Source organism: Salmo salar, chromosome 06, assembly GCF_965601325.2.
Source record: "Salmo salar chromosome 06, fSalSal1, whole genome shotgun sequence".
NCBI lineage: Eukaryota > Metazoa > Chordata > Actinopteri > Salmoniformes > Salmonidae > Salmo > Salmo salar.
Window position 1 is genome coordinate 57,106,176 of NC_138296.1, and position 22,586 is coordinate 57,128,761.

Below are 22,586 nucleotides of genomic sequence, written 5' to 3' on the forward strand. Positions count from 1 at the left end.
AATGGGCAAATATTGTACAATCCAGGTATGCAAAGCTCTTAGAGACTTACCCCAAAACACTCACAGCTGTAATAGCTGCAAAAGGTGATTCTAACATGTATTGACTCAGGGGGTTGAATACTTATCTAATCAAGATATATTTGTGTTGTATTTTTTTTTCCACTTTCAGATGACATACTGTGTGTGGATCATTGACCAAAAAAATATCATTAAATACATGTTAATCCCGCGTTGTAACATAACAAATGGTGTAAAAAGTCAAGAGGTGTGAATACTTTTTGAAGACAATTTTATAATAAAATAAAACATTCTATAATGATTCCCTTCTGTTTTTAGTGTGTGTAATGTAAAGGAGCACTTTTAAATCATGCAGTTAACAAGTTTTGCCTTGGAAGTAACAGAAAGCACACATACCACATAATTTCCTAGTAAACAAAGTAACGAACAATTAAAATAGGATTTTCAAATCGAGAGACCAAATAATATTGGGACAAATATGATATTGTTTTTTATTACCTTATCTGACTGTGTTGACTCGGATAACACACGTGCATTGATGGTGTCCACCACCAGGCTACTGGCTGCCATGACAGCTTGTGTGTCACTGGTGAGGTGGAGACTGACCTGGAATCAGTGAGGTAGAACAGATTGAAAGACTACACTCAAATGTGAACATAGATGTATCTAAGGGAGGAGAAAGTGCTATACCTCTTCCATAGGAATGACTTGGGAATAACCACCTCCAACAGCACCACCTACATAGAAGTTATAATCAAAGTACATCATTTATAATTGTTTATACATGTGTGTATAACTATCTTTACAAATAATGGAGTAATTATTAATAAATCATTAACAAACTATTTACAAATCCATAAATAATGGTTTATGACAAGGGGTATACAGAGTACACTTTGAGGGCCAAAACTTAACTTGAGAAACACGTGGTTCACTTTAAGTTTTGCAAAAAAGAATGTGCTTTTTATATGTGGAAGATCTGTGTATGTGTATGAGACTACACAACAACAACCGAGTATGCTTTCGTGTGATTATTTTGATTCGGCAGTTAAATGCTTGTGATTTGTCAGATAAATTGGTTGGATTGATATATTTCTTAAAACAAATTAACAACTGGGTAATCCAGTGGCAAAATTATTTCAAAGACAGAAACACCAAGCAGTATGTTTAGTAAAAAAAAAACTCACCTTTGACCCCAAAGTTTGAGCCCTGGCTGGGTTGGCGCACACAGGCAAAACTGTTGACATGAAGGTGTGCCCCTAGGGCCTGTGCCAACCCCAGGGTGGTGGTTGTCGTTCCCTCACCCAGTGGCATGGGTGTGATCCTGCAAGGAGGAAGTCAAAGGACTTACAGATACGATGCTGTGCCATTTGGCATAAAACATTTGCCATTTCCGGGCACAGAGGCCAGGGCATATCCCATACAGGCTCATAATGACCTTTCCGTGCCAATGTTAATTGGTACACATACTGCATATCGGTATGTGATGTGACCTAGAGTATTGCACACTATCCCATTGGGCCCAGTCTTTCAAGTTTTACTACCCTTACCCTGTGACCACCAAATATTTCCCATCAGGCTGTGTCTTGAGGCGGTTCAAGGCCTCCAGACGAACTTTGGCTCGGGTCGTCCCGTAGTGCTCCACCTCCTCTGAGAAGAGGCCAACCTCCCGGGCCAGACAGCCAATTGTCTTTGGCGTGAAGGAGTGTGCGATCGCGGTGTCACTGAAAAAGTTTACACTAGCTACAGCATGTAGAGAGATTCTTTGATCTCATAAATGACATCATACTGATGTAGGCCTACAGTGATGCCAATTCTCCCCGTTCTCTTTACTAATGTCGTTGTGTCCTTATGGCCACTACTGTTAAGACTTGACCCTTAGTTAATGTCAAATTGATAATGTAGGAGCAATATAAAAAATATAGCTCTATTGGCTGACTGACTGACTAAATGGCTGACTGATCGATTGATTCATCATTTAATTTACTGATTATCACGGGTCACCTATATGAAACATAAATTCATTTGAGATAAGTGTAAAAGGCACAACTGTGGCAAGTCCTCTAAATTGTGTGAAGATGAAGCAAGGATATCAAGTCTATACCTGGGTTGAGGTTTCTGTGGCTTTAGCTTGGTGTAGGAAATGTTCCACTTTCCTGGCTGGTACGTCTTGAGAAAGCGCTTTGCACTCTGGACAGTGTTCTAGAAATTACAAAGAAAGAAAACACGAGATTAAATAGTTAACAGTTGTTGTTTTTATTTTTTATAGGGATAGCCCCCATTTTTTCAATTTTCGCCTAAATGACATACCCAAAGCGAACTGCCCGTAGCTCAGGCCCTGAAGCAAGGATATGCATATTCTTGGTACCATTTGAAAGGAAACACTTTGAAGTTTGTGGAAATGTGAATTGAATGTAGAAGAATATAACACAATATATATGGTTGAAGAAAATACAAAGAAAAAAAACAACCAGTATTTTTTTACCACCATCTTTGAAATGCAAGAGAAAGGTCACTGTTATAGCCATCACTCTGGTTGTAATTCCGATAGTGTCCACAAGATGGCAAAGTTTCAGATGGATAACTTCAAGTATGACTGAACCTCGAAACGTTTAGTGTGAAGTCCCCAGGTACATTTGGGCAAATTGCAAAGGAGACATTCACATTCATATTCCATTTTTATGCAAGAATATCATCAAATCTGTATACTTGGACTTTGATTTAGCTTTCCAAGTATTAGTAGCCGTATTATAAGTTCCACATTTGCAAAACAACCAGTTTCCATAACTACATAACTCTGAATATCCTTATAATTTTGGTCCCAAATGAAAAGGCATGCTGTAGTACAAGGTTAGAAACTACATTTTACGACATATACATGGTTTCCCATATACATGATACTCCCGTAAAGCCCAGCTCATTGGCTATCTATCTAGCTTTGTTTGACCCCAAATGGTGCTTATTTGACAAAGATCTAGTCGTTCAAGTGATGACCACCGCATCATTGGCGTGCCATGAAGGCTTCGCTCTCTGACCAAATATGGTGTCCTATAGGATATACTACACTCCTAATGAAATAGTGAAGTCTTGTTAGCTTCTAGGATCTCTGAGGAATAGATTCGAAAGTGATTTGACTCGTTGAAACAACGTTTAGGGTGAGATTTTCACAGATTCCTTTCTTTACAAAATGAACAAGTGGAAATACAAAAATCGATCGTGCATGCTATATGGACCTTTTTACGATATGATAAACGATTTTATCTAACAAAACAACACTTCTGTCACGACTTCCGCCGAAGTTGGCTCCTCTCCTTGTTCGGGCGGCGTTCGGCGGTCGACGTCACCGGCTTTCTAGCCATCGCTGCTCCATTTTTCATTTATCCATTTGTTTTGTCTTGTTCCCTGCACAGCTGGTTTTCATTCCCCAATCACACTACATATATGTAATACTCTGTTCCCCCTCTTGTCTTTGTGTGAAATTGTTTTGTGTTACGTGTAAATTTTGACGCGCTAGACTAGTGTTCGTTTGTTCCATGGTTTATCACGAAGTATGTTTATTTGTTTGAACATAATTATTGTGGCTGTTTGCACGTTTTGCACTTTTGCCAATTGGCTGGAGGTTTTGACGCAGTGGCGTCCGTCTGTTGGTTTCTCTTGCCTCAATAAAGTGTGCGCCTGTTCACAACTCTCTGCTCTCCTGCACCTGACTCCGCTCCCAGTACGCACGCCATTGACAACTTCATGTTATCTTTGGGACACTTTGGATGATAAATCAGAGCAAGATTTCAGAATGTAATTACACATTTCACCTATCAAACCTATCACGATGAAAAAACTGTTTGGTTGTTAGGCGCTCTCCTCAAACAATAGCATGACATTTCTTTCGCAGTAATAGCTACTGCATAACTAGGGCCTCCATTTTAATTACATTAACCAATAATAGACGTACTTCAGTGTTGTTGGCAAAATGACAAAAAAGAATAGCTACAAGCAGCCAAGGCAGGGATATTTATGTGGTAATTGCTATAAAATAGACTGGCAAGAACATGTACGAACAAGAAAAAGTCATATCTATTATTTTGTATTGATTTAGTATCTTTATCTTAGAGAGGAAACTAAAACAATTGAATCAGAAAGGTTAATTGTTCCCCTTGGCTCAAAATAAGTGTCTGTGCATTATAATATAGCTAAAATTTGTTTCAGACAAATTATTTTAGAACAAAACTTATATCTACACAAATGCAAAAAGCCAAAATAAGTCTGTTTGATGTTCATGTGGGAAAGTAAATTGAATGCACTTTTTAGCCCGAAAAACACTCAAAAGTAATCTAATTGAATTTATGACAGCCTACCTCCATGAGCATAGCAACGGTCATTGGTCCCACTCCCCCGGGCACAGGGGTAATGAACCCAGCCTTCTCCTTGGCAGAGGGGTAATGCACGTCCCCCACCACTCGCATCCCATTTTCTTTGCTGTTATCTGTGGGGGTCAAATGGTCAGGGTCAAAGTTCAAAAGGCTGAAGTTGAGGGTCACTGAGAACCCAAGCAGTAGCCTGGCTACTGGACTTTCTACATTCAACATCACATTGTTGCATTAATGACAAGTTGACTAAAGCAGAAACAGACTAGCACCAGACAAGGAAGAATTTAAAAGGAGACATCTGCTTCGTTCTAAAAGTGTTAAATGGCTTCTTCTCCTCCTCTTCATCACCAATGATCTGTATGGACACTGGATGCTATTCAAGACTACTGGGATGTAGCCCTTGGGTTGTGATTGAGAAAACGGTTGTTATACATACCTGGGATGTGGTTGATGCCACAGTCGATAACCACAGCACCCTCCTTCAACCACTCGCCTTTCACCATCTCCGCCTTGCCTGCACCCACCACCAATATGTCTGCCCTTCCCACCTGGAAAAGGGTTCAAATGTCATACATTCACGTAGATTTTGACCATTTAGCGCTCAGTCTTATTGTTTTAGGGTACATCTTTACATCTTATAAAATATGTTTTAACCAGGGGTTGGAACCGAAAATATTTTCCAACCGTTTTGCTCTGAACAGAACCATTATTATATTTGTTCCGTTCCACAGTTCAGACCAGCTGTTCCACATTTAGCTTGATATTAAATCACTTCACCAATCAGTGTGGATAAAGCAGCTTCTATAGTTGTTTACATTGGGCAGACAAGTGTAACGTTGGACCAAAGCTAGCTAACAAGTTTGTGTGTGCAAAACGGCACCCAAATTCAAATAAAAACAGGTATTACCTTCTTGTAATTAATAAATCCAATAGGAAACGTGTTAACTGTAGTATCCTTAACTAGAATTGAAAAAGTTAATCCATTCTTCTCTAATTACAAATCTCTCCCTAATTTCTAAATCACGTTTGTAACGTCAGTAGGCTACAGTAGCCTATGCTACGGCGGGGGAGGGACAGGAAGCCTACACACGCTCACACACTGGCAAAGATGTTTAGCTGGTAGGCAGACACTGAACTACGTTTCTGAGTGACAGAGAGAGCTTTGCATAGGCGCTTTGTTGATTTTATGTCATTTTTTTACTACAGCACACCGTATATATGGAGCATAATGTATTTACTGTTTTATTCACATGTTTTCAAGTTCTGGTGACAAATCATGCATTTAGATTCTTGCCTAGATTGTAATGGACACATACTGTGTGTGTGTATATATACATATATATAGAGAGAGAGAGTGTCTGTGCGCATATATATATATATATATATATATATATATATAGAGAGAGAGAGAGAGAGAGAGAGAGAGAGAGAGAGAGAGAGAGAGAGAGAGAGAGAGAGAGAGAGAGAGAGAGAGAGAGAGAGAGAGAGAGAAGAGAGAGAGAGAGAGAGAGAGAGAGAGAGAGAGAGAGAGAGAGAGAGAGACTTTCCCACTAGCTACGATCGGCTGAGATAGTGGATGGGTTGGACATGCCGGGAGATGAGTTTAGATTGGTCTGCCATGTAGCTTGTGTCTATAACGTGAGCTGCTCAGTATGTGTTGATAGTCCTTTCTGCTGTGCCATTTTTGAAAGATATAACATTAACCACTGAGAACTACAAAGTTTTTGCTACTTTTCTCAACAACATTGATGCCCTGAATTTAGCAGGCACTATCGACAAAATCAATTAGAAAAAGTGATGGGCCACTTTCTGCACACACCACTGTCAGTGTCAACCGGAGTGACTTAACACAACCATACATGTATGATCTGTGTAGTAATATAATTTGATTCAGAAATCCATTTGCATTGCTAGTTATAGCCTAAGGTTAGCTAGCTAACATTGAACCCAGGTGTTAGCTTTAGCTACCTGCAGATTCATACTACAGCTATGACAATGTTTGTATTGGTAGTAGTATGGTTTGGGATTACGGCGGTTCATTGTTCAGCTAGCTAGCTACATGTCTAAACAAAAGAGTTCACTTAACCAGATAATTACATGACCCATTAAGTTAGGCAGGTGATTATGGCCATCTATTGTATTTCATTAACATGTCTACATGTCTAGTTAATAATAATCCACTTAGCTAGATGAGGCTGGGGGTGGTTAGAGCATTTCCTTCACGTGACACATCAATTTAGACAAGTTTCTCGTGTAAGTGTCATCTAATAATTAGAAAATATTTAGAAAATATTTTTATCTGGACACTTAGTTTTTTTAAATTGCAACTATGCAAGTAACCATTTCACTGTACAGTTTACATCTTCTGTATCCTGTGCATGTGACAAATAAACGTAGATGTTATTTGATATACTGTGTGTTTACCAGAGACAGTAATGTGAAGAAAAACTTGACCTGCACCAAAGTCAGATTAGGACAATGAGTTTTTCCTGATTGTAGGCTACTACTTTTAACACTTTTAGGCTTGATATCTTTGGTTGTTTACTAAACTACTCACTCTGTTTATACAATTATGTTAGCACAGCTGAAAACTGTTGTATTGATTAAAGAAGCAATAAAACTGGCCTTCTTTAGACTATTTCAGTATCTGATGCATCAGCATTTGTGGGTTCGATTACAGGCTCAAAATGGACAGAAACAAAGGACTTTCTTCTGAAACTCGTCAGTCTATTCTTGTTCTGAGAAATGAAGGCTATTCCATGTGAGAAATTGACAAGAAACAGAAGATCTGGTACAACGCTGTGCACTACTCCCTTCACATAACAGCACAAACTGGCTCTAACCAGAATAGAAAGAGGAGTGGGAAGCCCCGGTGCACAACTGAGCAAGAGGACAAGTACATTAGTGTCTAGCTTGAGAAACAGAGGCCTCAGAAGTCCTCAGCTGGCAGCTTCATTAAATAGTCCACGCAAAACACCAGTCTCAACATCAACAGTGAAGGGGCGATTCCAGGATGCTGGCCTTCTAGGCAGAGTTGCAAAGCAAAAGCCATATTTCAGACTGGCCAATAAAAAGAAAAGATTAAGATGGGCAAAAGAACACAGACACTGGACAGAGGAACTCTGCCTAGAAGGCCAGCATCCCGGAGTCGCCTCTTCACTGTTGACGTTGAGACTCTGTACGCCTATGTAGATACTCCATAAAAAATGTGCCGTTTCCAGCTACAATAGTCATTTACAACATTAACAATGTCTACACTGTATTTCTGATCAATATGATGTTATTTTAATGGACAAAAAATTGGATTTTCTTTCAAAAACAAGGACATTTCTAAGTGACCCCAAACTTTTGAACGGTTGTGTACATACTGAACAAAAATATAAACACAACATGTAACGTGTTGGTCCCATGTTTCATGAGCTGAAATAAAAGATTCCATAAATGTTCCATATGCACAAAAACATATTTCTCTGGTGCTGAGGAGTATTTCTGTAGGTAGCCCTTTTGAGTGGAAAAACGCATTCTGATATGCCCTCCCAGGCCCACCCATGGCTGCGCCCATTGCCCAGTCGTAAAATCCATAAATTAGGGCCTAATTAGTTAATTTCAATTGACTGGTTTCCTTCTATGAACTGTAACTCAGTAAAATCTTTGAAATTGTTGCACGTTGCTTTTATATTTTTGTTCGGTATATACAGTATAAATATTTTTACACACGTATTACACCTAAATAAAGGTGCTTAGCCAAATAGAACATCACTGAGCACATTTGTGGAGTTAGCTGATGAAACCAAGTTTATGACAATTTTGGATCTATTAAAAAACAGGTGCACTAACTGATGGTCAAGGATTCAAGAGGAGGTGTCGATTACAAGAGGGGACCATCTCATGCTTCAACAGATGCAGTAAAAAAATCAGTGAGAGGAAGGACGTGAACTTTCAACCAAGTGATGATAGGACGCACTTGGAAAATTGTTCAAGAAGGGGATGGGATGCTAGCCTGATTCCAGATATGTTTGTGCTGTTCTGCCATCTCTTTATTTCTATCATTGTCACACCAAATGACAGCAATGCAGTTGGCAAGACAGCGCACACAGATCTGGGGTCAGGTTAGATGGTGTTACTTGTGCAGCCAGGTCAGTTGTTTTGGAATGACAGGTGGTCACGGTTGCATGGCTCCATAGAAGGAGGTCGTGCATAGGCGCTCCCACAATCTTGCTACGGCCAATCACCACAGCGTTCTTCCCTGCCACTGACGTGCCTATACGTGCAGATAAAATTGGTGACCATTACACATTGCTCCATTTCATTCTCACACACACACACACACACACTTGGCAATTTTTAAGTAATGATTTTTTTTATTATAACGTCCATTTTTATTTTATAATGTTATATAATGTAAATATTGTCAGGTCCGGTCATACAGTATGATACATTTGTCAGTAAAGCACAAACCCAATTAAGACCCTGACAAGCATCCTAAACAAGGGAAAACTCTATACTGCCTTAAAGTATCCAGTTTCGTGCTTATGTGTGTTTGAAGGGAAGTGTTTGTGTATCGTTCGGCTACTATACAATAATCTCCATGGCAACAATAAGAGGTGTGTGACCCTCACCTGTCTGACTAATGAGCTTCATGCAGCCTTTAGGAGTACAGGGGATGAAACAGTCCCGCAGGTCCCCCCGAGAGAGCTTCCCCGCGTTGATACTGGTCAGCCTGAGAACACACACACACACACACACACACACACACACACACACACACACACACACACACACACACACACACAAATCTATACCATCACATTTCACATGCAACTGATGCTAAGGAATAGGTAGCATCTCTCTCTCGCTTGATCCCCCACCCCACACTCTCGCTCTCTCTCTCTATAAAACACAAACACAATCAAACAAACAATGCCGACTGTGCCAGACACACACACTTCCATAAACTGAGAGCTTCCGGAAATGTTCTAAACTCCCAATCGGCGGAAGGTATTTTGGGGACATGGATTGATATTGGGGCCTCCTCTGATTTGTGTCATAGTTTATACGACCTGCAGAACAAATCACTACTGCCCTAAGATGTGGACAAGGAATCAATTTTACTCATCACTCGCCTAAATTGGACCAGTTTGTCTAAATTGGAACAGCTTAATTTCCAAGCTCTCCCAAAAGTGTGAGAAATGACTTGTACAAGTCTGCCTAAACACTATCCAAACCCCTTCAAAGAGTCCACTCTGTCGCCTCCAACAAATCTTACTGATGCGCTCGCTCGATCACGTACCCTCAATATATTTGCTCTAGTTACACACCAGTGCTTGAATCAAACAGCTGTGTACACACTAAAACAAAGATAGTGCACTATTTGCCCATAGGAGGTCTGCGTCCCAAATGGCACCAAATTCCCTTTGTAGCGCACTTCTTTTGACCAAATGCCCAAATGGCCATGACCATAGAAGTTCGCAAGACAGCACAAATCATGGTGGCTGAAACCAGACCAAAGGGAGTCAGATGGAACTGGAAGAGACCGGAGCCTCAGGGAGTGGGTGTGGTGTGTGTGAAAGTGTTTTTTTTATGTGTTTGGGAATTGTTTTTGGGGGTGGGGGGGGGGGGGGGGGTCGTAGTGGTGGTGTGTGTGTGTGTTGGGTGGGGAAACGCTTATTATTATTTTATTTACATTTTTTTATTTCGTCTTTATTTAACTAGGCAAGACATTTAAGAACAAATTCTTATTTGCAATGACGGCCTAGGAACAGTGGGTTAACTGCCTTGTTCAGGGGCAGAACGACAGATTTTTACCTTGTCAGCATTATGACCAATAAACATATCTTTTATATATTTAAGATATTTACGGCTGACAGGCTTATCTCTTGCTCAGAAACTGAAGGACAATTAAATTAAACAAAATTAAATTAAACAATTTAATTAAATTAAACTAGAGACTGATTTCAGCAGGTCATGTTAATCTCAAGAGTCCATTGTGCTAATAGGCTGCTGGATTGCAAGTGCAGTATAATGACTCTCTTGTGCTAAAATTAGGTTTGTCCCTCAAATATAAATAACTGTATAGTCATGGCCCAAAAAGTTTTGAGAATGACAAAAATATTAATTTTCACAAAGTCTGCTGCCTCAGTTTGTATGATGGCAATTTGCATATACAGTTGCACTTAGTGCACCTGTATGTTGTCGAACTGCTTTGCTTTATCTTGGCCAGGTCGCAATTGTAAATTAGAACTTGTTCTCAACTTGCCTACCTGGTTAAATAAATGTGAAAAAAAAATATATATATATATATACTCCAGAATGTTATGAAAGTGATCAGATGAATTGCAATTAATTGCAAAGTCCCTCTTTGCCATGCAAAAAACTGAATCCCCCAAAAACATTTCCACTGCATTTCAGCCCTGCCACAAAAGGACCAGCTGACATCATCTCAGTTATTCTCTTGTTAACACAGGTGTGAGTGTTGACGGGGACAAGGCTGGAGATCACTCTGTCATGCTGATTGAGTTCGAATAACATACTGGAAGCTTCAAAAGGAGGGTGGTGCTTGGAATCATTGCTCTTCCTCTGTCAAACATGGTTACCTGCAAGGAAACACGTGCCGTCATCATTGCTTTGCACAAAAAGGTCTTCACAGGCAAGGATATTGCTGCCAGTAAGATTTCACCTAAATCAACCAATTATCGGATCATCAAGAACTTCAAGGAGAGCGGTTGAATTGTTGTGAAGAAGGCTTCAGGGCGCTCAAGAAAGACCAGCAAGCGCCAGGACCATCTCCTAAAGTTGATTCAGCTGCGGGATCGGGGCACCACCAGTACAGAGCTTGCTCAGGAATGGCAGCAGGAAGTCAAAGACTTTTGAAGGATGGCCTGGTGTCAAGAAGGGCAGCAAATAAGCCACTTCTCTCCTGGAAAAACATCAGGGACAGACTGATATTCTGCAAAAGGTACAGGGATTGGACTGCTGAGGACTGGGGTAACGTCATTTTCTCTGATTAATCCCCTTTCCGATTGAATAGGGGCATCCGGAAAAAAAGCTCGTCCGGAGAAGACAAGGTGAGTGCTACCATCAGTCCTGTGTCATGCCAACAGTAAAGCATCCTGAGACCATTCATGTGTGGGGTTGCTTCTCAGCCAAGGGAGTGGGCTCACTCACAATTTTGCCTAAGAACACAGCCATGAATAAAGAATGGTACGAACACGTCCTCCGAGAGCAACTTCTCCCAACCATCCAGGAACAGTTTGGTGACGAACAATGCCTTCTCCAGCATGATGGAGCACCTTGCCATAAGGCAAAAGTGATAACTAAGTGGCTCGGGGAACAAAACATCAATATTTTGGGTCCATGGCCAGGAAACTCCACAGACCTTAATCCCATTGAGAATTTGTGGTCAATCCTCAAGAGGCGGGTGGACAAACAAAAACCCACAAATTCTGACAAACTCCAAGCATTGATTATGCAAGAATGGGCTGCCATCAGTCAGGATGTGGCCCAGAAGTTAATTGACAGCATGCCAGGGCGGATTGCAGAGGTCGTGAAAAAGAAGGGTCAACACTGCAAATATTGACTCTTTGCATCAACTTCATGTAATTGTCAATAAAAGCCATTGACACTTGAAATACTTATAATTATAATTATACTTCAGACACTGAAGCAGCAAACTTCGTGAAAATTAATATTTGTGTCATTCTCAAAACTTTTGGCCACGACTGTACACTGTGTTAATATCTAAGTATTTCTTAAGTGTAAAAAAGTAAACGATTGATTACTTAAAAACCCTGGTGACAAACAGCTCCTCACTGCCACTATGAGCGAATTGTGAAAGGTGTGACCGTGTAAGTTATTAGTAACAGAAGTATCAGTAGGCCTACTACTCACAGTACAAACAATAGTAATAGTGATAGTATGTTTCGATGTTAATATCAATAGTAGCATACACGGGTTGGAACCGGTTCAGGGAACAGAACTGAAAACTGGAAAAGAAAGGCATCAACAAATAGGATCAGAACCCGGTACGAAAGTGATCTATACTGTTCCGGAACATAACTTATTTTAAAAGCATCTGAACCGGTTAATAATAAAGTATTTTATCCAGGCATTTTTTTCTAGTGCCACAAAAAATGCAACAAAGCACCTATGCAAAGCCCTCCCTTTTTGTCAATCAGAAAATTATTCCATTGTCTGCCTGCCAGCTGATAATCTTTGCTAGTATGTGTACATGTAGGCTACCTACCCATCCCCCTCCGAAACATAGCGGTAGCCTACTGCCGTTACAAACGTGATTCAGAAGATCCGGAGAGTGATTTTTAATTAGAGAAGAATGGATTAACCTTTCCAGTGCTGGTTAGGGATACTATAGTTATCACATTTCACATTAGATCCATTATCTACAAAAAGGTAAGAAGGGTTTTTCATTTTGGTGCCGCTCTGCACACACACACTTGTTAGCTAGCTAGCTTCTCTGGTCCAACGTTAAGCCAACTCTGAAGTTAAAATACATTCAAAGTTCCTCCATAAAAGCCATTCCTCCATAAGCATAATTCTGTGGGCTCAATTCAGATAATGCATGTCATCACAAGATGCCAAGCGCTTCAAGCAAAGCCTTCTCGTCCACCCTCACACTCTTTCTCTACCCACAAAATTTCAGCTGCATCTCACGCCCGACACTTGTAAACAACTCACTGAGCTATAGCGTGTCTGCTCCATAGCAAGCTGCTCTATCCGCACTGCATGGTTGGTGAAGTAATTTAATGTTGAGCTAAATGTAAAAAAAAAAAGGATTTCAGAGGTTTAAAAAGGACAGAAAGGAACAACATGAACAGGTACTTCTTATGGGGGGGGGGGGTTCGAACTGGTTCAGAACTTTATTTTGCTGGTCGAAACATGGGAACGGAAAAAAATTAAATAATGGTTTTGTTCAGAACGAAACATCTGGAAAATTATTTAGGTTCCAACCCCTGGTAGCATATGCAGGCTTCCTGTGAGAGTTGGCACTTACCCATCCACATCCTTTTCTGGGGCCACGGCATTAGTCACCTTCTCTGTGTCCATGGGGTTGATAGAGTCCAGGGGCAGCTGGACAATGAGGCCGTGGACCTCTGGGTTCTCATTGACCTCTACAATTCTACGGAGGACCTGTGCAGGCCAAGGTTTTAGAGTGGTGGTCAGGGATTGGTGAAGAAGTGCTAGTACAGAATAACAACATAGCCCTATTATTAAAATAATACCAAACTTGTTTAAAAGTTAATATCTGAGGATTAATCACAATAACAAACTTGCTTGATTTTTTATATTTCAAATGCTTTTCAAGGCCTGCATTTTTTTTTCTTAGGTAGAGGATTCAATGCCCCTCTTATGCAAATGTGCCAAAAGTTGTATCCATATCTATGTTCTATTTTAGATGCTCCTTGTTCAGGCTCTTCCCACTGGGCACAAACATCAATTCAACGTCTATTCCACGTTGGTTCAACGTATCTTCATTGAAATGATGTAGAAACAAAGTTGATTTAACCAGTGTGTTCCAAGTAGGCTGAAATACACACACTACTCTGGCTGTATAGGGACATGTACAATACCAGTCAAAAGTTTGGCACGCCTACTCATTCAAGGGTTTTTCTTTATTTTTACAATTTTCTAGTAAACAAAAAAAGTGTTAAACCTGTTAGGGCTAGGGGGCAGTATTGACACGGCTGGATAAAAAACATACCCGATTTAATCTGGTTACCACTCCTACCCAGTAACTAGAATATGCATATACTTATTACATATGGATAGAAAACACCCTAAATGTTCTAAAACTGTTTGAATGGTGTCTGTGAGTATAACAGAACTCAAATGGCAGGTCAAAACCTGAGAGATTCCTTTACAGGAAGTGGCCTGTCTGACCATTTCTTGAACTTCTTTTCCATCTCTATCATTTACTAAGGATCTCTGCTCTAACGTGACACTTCCCACGTCGTCCATAGGCGCTCAGAGCCCGGGAAAAAACAGAATGTCGTCATTCCAGCCCCAGGCTGAAACACATTATCGCCTTTCTCAAGTGGCCGATCAAGGGACACTGGGCTTATGCGTGTGACCCCGACCGCCCCCGCCTTTGTGATTTTTTCCTCTGTTTGCCGAAAAGGAGATTCCCTGTCGGAATATTATCGCTTTTCTACGAGAAAAATGTCGTAAAAATTGATTTTAAACAGCGGTTGACATGCTTCGAAGTACGGTAATGGAATATTTAGAATTTTATTGTCACGAATTGCGCCATGCGCGCGACACTTCTTTACTATTTCGGATAGTGTCTGGAACGCACGAACAAAACGCCGCTATTCGGATATAACGATGGATTATTTTGGACCAAACCAACATTTGTTATTGAAGTAGCAGTCCTGGGTGTGCATTCTGACGAAGACAACAAAAGGTAATCAAACTTTTATAATAGTAAATATGATTATGGTGAGTGCTAAACTTGCCGGGTGTCTAAATAGCGAGCCCGTGATGCCTGGGCTATGTACTTAGAATATTGCAAAATGTGCTTTCACCAAAAAGCTATTTTAAAATCGGACATATCGAGTGCATAGAGGAGGTCTGTATCTATAATTCTTAAAATAATTGTTATGCTTTTTGTGAACGTTTATCGTGAGTAATTTAGTAAAATGTTAGCGAATTCCCCGGAAGTTTGCGGGGGGTATGCTAGTTCTGAACGTCACATGCTAATGTAAAAAGCTGGTTTTTGATATAAATATGAACTTGATTGAACAAAACATGCATGTATTGTATAACATAATGTCCTAGGGTTGTCATCTGATGAAGATCATCAAAGGTGAGTGCTGCATTTAGCTGTCTTCTGGGTTTTGGTGACATTATATGCTGGCTTGAAAAATGGGTGTCTGATTATTTCTGGCTTGGTACTCTGCTGACATAATCTAATGTTTTGCTTTCGTTGTAAAGCCTTTTTGAAATCGGACAGTGTGGTTAGATTGACGAGAGTCTGGTCTGTAAATGGCTGTAAAATAGTCATATGTTTGAGAAATTGAAGTAATAGGATTTTTAAGGTATTTGAAAATCGCGCCACAGGCTGGCAGTGGCTGTTACGTAGCCCATAGAGGTTAAACAAATAAAAATATAGTTTATATTTGAGATTTTTCAAAGTAGCCACCCTTTGCCTTGATGACAGCTTTGCACACTCTTGGCATTCTCTCAACCAGCTTCAACTGGAATGCTTTTCCAACAGTCTTGAAGGAGTTCCCACATATGCTGAGCACTTGTTGGCTGCTTTTCCTTCACTCCGCTTTCCAACTAATCCCAAACCATCTCAATTGGGTTGAGGTCGGGATTGTGGAGGCCAGGTCACCTGATGCAGCACTCCATCACTCTCCTTCTTGGTCAAATAGCCCTTACACAGCCTGGAGGTGTGTTGGGTCATTGTCCTGTTGAAAAACAAATGATAGTGCCACTAAGCGCAAGCCAGATGGGATGGCATATCGCTGCAGAATGCTATGGTAGCCATGCTGGTTAAGTGTGCCTTGAGTTCTAAATAAATCACAGACAATGTCACCAGCAAAGCACCCCCACACCATCTTTATGCTTCACGGTGGGAACCACACATGTGGAGGTTATCCATTCACTTACTCTGCATCTCTCAAAGACATGACGGTTGGATCCAAAGATCTCTAATTTGGACTCATCAGACCAAAGGACAGATTTCTTACCGGTCTAATGTCCACTGCTCGTGTTTCTTGGCCCAAGCAAGTCTCTTCTTATTAATGGTGTCCTTTAGTAGTGGTTTCTTTGCAGCAATTCGACAATGGGAAGGCCTGATTCACGCAGTGTCCTTTGAACAGTTGATGTTGAGATGTGTCTGGTACTTTAAATCTGTGAAGCATTTATTTGGGCTGAAATTTCTGAGGCTGGTAACTCTGATGAACTTGTCCTCTGCAGCAGAGGTAACTCTTGGTCTTCCTTTCCTGTGGCGGTCCTCATAAGAGCCAGTTTCATCATAGCGCTTGATGGTTTTTGCGTCTGCACTTCAAGAAACTTTCAAAGTTCTTGAAATGTTCCGCAATGAATGACCTTCATGTCTTAAAGCAATGATGTACTGCCATTTCTCCTTGCTTAATTGAGCTGTTCTTCCCATAACATGGACTTGGTCTTTTACCAAATAGGGCAATCTTCTGTATACCTACCTTGTCACAACACAACTGATTGGCCAAACGCATTAAGAAGGAATTAAATTCCACAAATTAACTTTTAATAGGGCTCACCTGTTATTTGAAATGCATTCCATGTGACTACCTCATGAACTGGTTGAGATAATGCCAATAGTGTGCAAAGCTGTTGTCACACCAGGCTTCGCTTTGGCTCCCCCTCCTGTCCAACTCAGGCATTCGGCGTCGCTGGCCTTCTAGCTGCTGCCGAACCTACTGCTGGAAAACGCCCTTCACTCATCAAGCGCGGACTTGTCTCGTCATCATTACACACACCAGGTTCCAATCCCCACTCTATCACTGTATACATACTCCCTCTGCCATTTGTCTTTGTCAGTCATTGCAAATGTTACTTGTTTTCCTGAGAGGAATCTCTCCTACTATTTCCTGAATACTTTATATTTTGCACTTTGGGTTCGCCCTGTGCCTTTTTGTTTATGAAGATATATTTTTAGCCCAACAGCATTTAGGTTTCTTCCCGCTTTGATCTATGGTGCTTTAATAAACTCAGTAGTTCTAAACCTGCGACTGCCTCCTACCTACACCTCTCTACTACAGCAGTGACAGCTGTCATCATGGCTACTTTGAAGAATCTCAAATATAAAACATATTTAGATTTTTTTAACTCTTTTTTGGTTACTACATGATTCCATATGCGTTATTTCATAGTCTTGATGTCTTCACTATTATTCTAGAATAGAGAAACAAGTAAAAATAAAGAAAAACCCTGGAATTAGTAGGTGTGTCCAAACTTTCGTCAAAACATAACATGGATGTAGTAGCTGTACTTCTTACCTCATCCTCTGTTGCAGTCTTTGGCAGTCTGACATGGTTGGCATTGATTCCAATCTATAGAAATGGTGGCAGTGATTAGCATTAGCATTCTCATTGCAAGTATACATCAAATAGCGAGCATGTGTTACTATCGACGCTCTGCTGCCACAGTGCTTACCTTAGCTGCGGCTTTTAGCTTCATGCTAATGTAGAGGTTAGAATCGTCTCTGTCACCCACCTGAAACACACACACACACACAGTACTGTATAATTAACCTTGTGCGGACACACAATTCATTCCCATTCAAAATCCTATTTTCCCTAACCCTTACCCTAACCTAGCTCCTAAAACTAACCCTAGGTCCTAACCCTAAACCTAATTCTAACCCTAACACTAATTCTAACCTTAACCCTTAAACCCCAAGAAATACTATTTGACCTTGTGGGGACAAAATGTCCCCAGTTGGTCAAATGTTGGTTTGCTTAAAATAAGTATAGTTAAACACGTCTAGAGATGCACACACCAAATAGGATTTTACTAACAAAACAAAACTAGAATATACTGTATGTATGTTGTTTTATCAAGTTACACAGCTTCAAATGCTAAACACAGAGCTAGAATGCTCTCCAGTTACATATCAACAACAAATAAAAAGCATGTACCATGTTCCCAAGTCTGTATATCAGCTATCCTACCACAGAGTAAGCTGAGCACAAACTGATGAATAAGTGTAGAGATTAAATGAATTACTAAATGTATAACTAAATGCAAATGATTCATTGTAGATGATAAAACAGAAGTTATACCTAAGAAATAGAAAACAACAATCTACTTGTGGTGTTGGGATACATGTACTCAACAAAACAATGTTTACAATTTGAAACAAAAAAGAGCACTGAAAACATTTCATTATTCACTGAGCGCACAAAACATTAGGAACACCTGTTCTTTCCATGACATAGACTGACCAGATGAATTGAGGTGAAAGCCATGATCCCTTATTGATGTCTCCTGTGAAATCCAGAAGGGGTTGAAGCGAAGGAGACAGGTTAAAGAAGGATTTTTCAGGCTTGAGACAACTGAGACATGGATTGTGTATGTGTCCCATTCAAAGGGTGAATGGGCAAGACTAAATATTGAAGTGCCTTTGAACAGGGTATGGTAGTAGGTGCCAGGCACACCGGTTTGAGTGTGTCAAGAAGTGCAACGCTGCTGCATTTTTTACACTCAACAGTTTCTCATGTATATCAAGAATGGTCCACCACCTAAAGGACATCCAGTCAACTTGAGCCAACTGCGGGAAGCATCTGAGTCAACATGGGCCAGCATCCTTATGGAACACTTTCGACACCTTGTTGAGTCCATGTCCTGACGAATTGAGGCTGTTCTGAGGGCAAATGTGGGTGCAACTCAATATTAGGTAGGTGTTCCTAATGTTTTGTACACTCACTGTATATTCTGTTATTTTGAATGAATTGGGCCTCTGAATATTTTAGCAAGGTTATTTAAGACTTGGAAGGGTTACAGAGAGGAAACCTCACAGTTAGAAAACAAATCAACAGTAAAGTAGCCTAGCGTTATAAGGCAGAAGCAAACAATTACACTCACACCTAGCGAACAAAACAATCAACACATTTACCGAAAGCTCATCTGAAGAAGTGTGGGATTAGAAGAGAAGAAAAATAATTAAGAAGTAAAGAAAAACAGCTCAAAAGAACACACTCTGGTAATTAAATAAGGAAGCATACACGAAAGGGCCTTTCACACTACTGTGCAGAGTTGAGCCAAACTGAAGCAAGCTGTACTGAGCCGGCCTCGTTAAGCCTCCACCACAGTTGCTGGAATTGTGCTGGAAAGGACAAAGTGAAAAGAATATATCCAAGCAGGCACGATACAGTTCGGGTTGGCAGGATAATGTGAAAAGGGTAAAAGACACACCTGCAACACTACCAGACCTGGCCGGAAGCCAGGGAACTGGCCCCTCATCTTGTCCAAGTCTTCTTTCAACCTTTCCCTCACCAGCCTGTGTTGAACAAGAACAACCACATTGTAACATTAGTTACACTTTCTATGAAGCTGATATAATGCATTATGAACACACTCATAGAACGAACAACCACATTGAAACATTGGTAACATTTTCAATGAAGCCCATGCCCATAATACCTTATAAACACACTCATTGTCTCTACCTTCTTGCCCTTTGTGCTGTTGTCTGTGCCCAATAATGTTTGGTACCATGTTTTGTGCTGCTACCATGTTGTGTTGCTACCATGCTGTGTTGTCATGTGTTGCTGCCTTGCTATGTTGTTGTCTTAGGTCTCTCTCTATGTAGTGTTGTCTCTCTTATCGTGATGTGTGTTTTGTCCTATATTTATATTTAATTTTTTTGATTTTTAATCTCAGTCCCCGTCCCCACAGGAGGCCTTTTGCCTTTTGGTCGGCCGTCATTGTAAATAAGAATTTGTTCTTAACTGACTTGCCTAGTTAAATAAAGGTTAAATAAATAAATAAGAAAGAACAAACACAATATAACATTCAGCACTCCCCAATACCAAACTCCATGACCTCCATGAGGCACCTTCACTCCAACATACTGTAATATTACGGTGTCATAGGCTACTCACTGAGACGTCTTGTTGCCCGAGACAACTGTCGCCAGGTTGTGTCTGCCTCCTCTGCATCTTGTGGACCCTAGACGGAGGGTGAGGGCGGCGAAGGAAAGCATGGCTGACAACTGGAGAAAGATGGATGGATGGATGGATGGATGGATGGATGGATGGATGGATGGATGGATGGATGAAGAGAAAGAACAATGGATAGATGGTAATGGGAGTTTAAGAGGCCCAGAGAAAAGGAACTGCATCCACTACAAGTACAGTGCAACAGATATCCCATTATGAACAATTGAAAACATCACAAGTGCCATGTACAACTATAATAATAATAATAAATTACATTCGTGGAGAGCTTTTCATTTACAGATGTAAATCACAAAGCTCTTATAGTGCAAGCCAGAACACTGCAAACCCATACAACAACTGGCTCAAAAGTTACTACTATTGACTACAACCATGACTACTTGCAGAAGTTGTTAACATGCAATGTTGCAATATCTTATAATAATGTAATAATAGATTACAACTATATTATTATACAATAATTGTATTATTATTTTTGTTATTATAAAAATTTGAAAAGTAATAGACAGAAAAATGACTTACCAGAGTTAATGCAATGTCCAGAAGTGGATCTAGTCTCTTGAGGACCAGGTCAGCCACCAAGTGATCCACACTCCAACATAGTGGTCTAGGCAACTCCTCCTATCAGTGTGTGTGTGTGTGTGTGTGTGTGTGTGTGTGTGTGTGTGTGTGTGTGTGTGTGTGTGTGTGTGTGTGTGTGTGTGTGTGTGTGTGTGTGTGTGTGTGTGTGTGTGTGTGTGGCGCCCACTCTTTCTCACTCTCTGTCTCTCGTTCTCTCTCTCAGTGCAACTGGGGAGGCTTCCAGCAGTATCTTATCACAGTCTATGGACTTTTCCGTGGCATTCCTGCCTACTCCGGATTAAACGTGAACATACATTTCTCACTGTCAAGGCTATTGGGTTAGAGAGAGGGTATAACATAGGGAAAGTTGCAACTCGTAGGCTCAAACCAAAAGTCCAGGGGGAATGGACTTTGGATAAACAGAAACCCAGAGGTTGGGAAGTGTATCGGGCCGTCCCACTACTGGGTCTACTCCCAGCCAATCAGAATCCATTCTGACAAGACAGTCTGAAATGTTTTTGGCAACCAAGCTTGTTTTTTTCCCTCCATTACTACCAAAAGTCGCTACTTTTCCACAGAGTAAAAGCAATTATTTGTATCCAAGGTAGATTGACTTATGTTGCTTTCTCTTCAGGAATGAGCCTGCCCCTCTGCTTTCTCACTGTTTCTCTTTCAGCCATAGCTTTCTTTCTCTGCCCCTCCTTCTTCTGCATGCCAAAGAGAGACCTCCCGAGAGAACTCAGCTTTGGACAGCGTAAGAGGAAAGGCCTGGGACATGTTCATTAGGCACCAAACAGGAAAAAAACTGACTAGAACAGGGAGGGACTACTGCGGCTTGTCCAGTAAGTAACACTTAATTTCATGTTCCATTGCAAAGCATTTTAAAACATTTTCCATTGTATGCACTAACGAACGCAAGCTCTGCTAACCCTGTTCTTTCTCTGTGTGTACATTGCAATAAATGAGTCAGTCTGATTTAGGTTTGTCCAGTTTCACAACATGGCATAGCCAAAGCCTCAGTGTTGACCACAGTGGGTGTTATGCTGTGGGAATAATCTCCACTACTACAACCAACACATTCAATAACCAGACTAGACTTACTGGAGTGAGTGCAAAGGTCCTTTTGAGTTACAGAGAAACAGTTGCTGAAAAACAACACGATTTTCCAACGGCAAGAAATCTGGAGAAACAAAACTTAAACAGTTTGCATTTGGGTAGATGAAACCATGACTTGAAAAATAAAAATCTCCATTGGACATTGCCTTAGTGTACATGTGTACATTTCACTAAACCTATTTGACTATTTGACTTTTTTGCAATCTCTTTGACGAACTCAGTCAGATGAACCGAACAGAACACACTTACAAAATGGAGCCATGATGTGAATTGAGCATTGAAGCCAGAATACTTGAATTACATATTGTTTATTAATGTGTTCAATTATTATAAATATTATAAAGGACATTAATTTCAATGCTTATAAATGTTCACAAACAACAATGACCGCTAATCTTCAAAAGAGACACAATTAGCCTACCTGTAAATAGTGGGTTGAATCTGCTTCTTACATATTTATATCACTTCATTGCCTCTGGTTTTGTTTGGTTGGTTTTAATGCCTTTTTTCTCATGTAGTCTCCCACTACTCCAGCTGTTTGATAGAGATAGTAGCCCTCTTTTAAGAACCATAGCACTCTCCAGTGTTACTGAATTACAGTAGTTTTGAAAAGAGTACCACCACTCATGTGGACACCCTTGGTCATTGCAAAAAACAGGCATAATTTAATGTGCTCCTACAAGGATTAACATGATCCTGCAGGTTGTCTCTAGATTTCTTAAAACGTTACTAATGGGAGATTACATCCGCCTGTTAAAACACACTAGATTGAAACCAAAACCCCACAAGAATAAACCAATAGATGTCACGTCCTGACCATAGTAAGAGGTTATTTTCTATGGTAGAG

The 22,586-nt window shown here is 40.5% G+C and overlaps 1 protein-coding gene across 3 annotated transcripts in view; it reads right to left on the minus strand.

Annotated features, from left to right (window-relative positions):
* LOC106607641 (C-1-tetrahydrofolate synthase, cytoplasmic) overlaps positions 1 to 21,983 on the minus strand; it is a 31,046-nt gene extending 9,063 nt beyond the window's left edge. The window contains exons 1-15 of one of the 3 annotated variants that reach the window (XR_014392697.1): positions 20,585 to 21,304; positions 19,988 to 20,097; positions 19,299 to 19,383; positions 17,538 to 17,597; positions 17,381 to 17,434; positions 13,390 to 13,526; positions 9,002 to 9,102; positions 8,507 to 8,643; positions 4,819 to 4,930; positions 4,371 to 4,498; positions 2,123 to 2,220; positions 1,569 to 1,742; positions 1,206 to 1,342; positions 709 to 755; positions 517 to 624 (exon numbers count right to left, since the gene is read on the minus strand). Coding sequence is in view for 2 of the 3 variants with exons in the window: in XM_082976769.1 (XP_082832895.1) it covers positions 517 to 624; positions 709 to 755; positions 1,206 to 1,342; positions 1,569 to 1,742; positions 2,123 to 2,220; positions 4,371 to 4,498; positions 4,819 to 4,930; positions 8,507 to 8,643; positions 9,002 to 9,102; positions 13,390 to 13,526; positions 17,381 to 17,434; positions 17,538 to 17,597; positions 19,299 to 19,383; positions 19,988 to 20,088 (1,479 nt within the window). In the remaining variant the exon portion in view is untranslated. Of the gene's footprint in view, positions 1 to 516; positions 625 to 708; positions 756 to 1,205; positions 1,343 to 1,568; positions 1,743 to 2,122; positions 2,221 to 4,370; positions 4,499 to 4,818; positions 4,931 to 8,506; positions 8,644 to 9,001; positions 9,103 to 13,389; positions 13,527 to 17,380; positions 17,435 to 17,537; positions 17,598 to 19,298; positions 19,384 to 19,987; positions 20,098 to 20,584 lie in introns of all 3 variants that reach the window. The other 2 variants (XM_082976769.1, XM_082976770.1) reach the window with 2 other exon arrangements.
* Between the last annotated feature and the right edge of the window lie 603 nt (positions 21,984 to 22,586).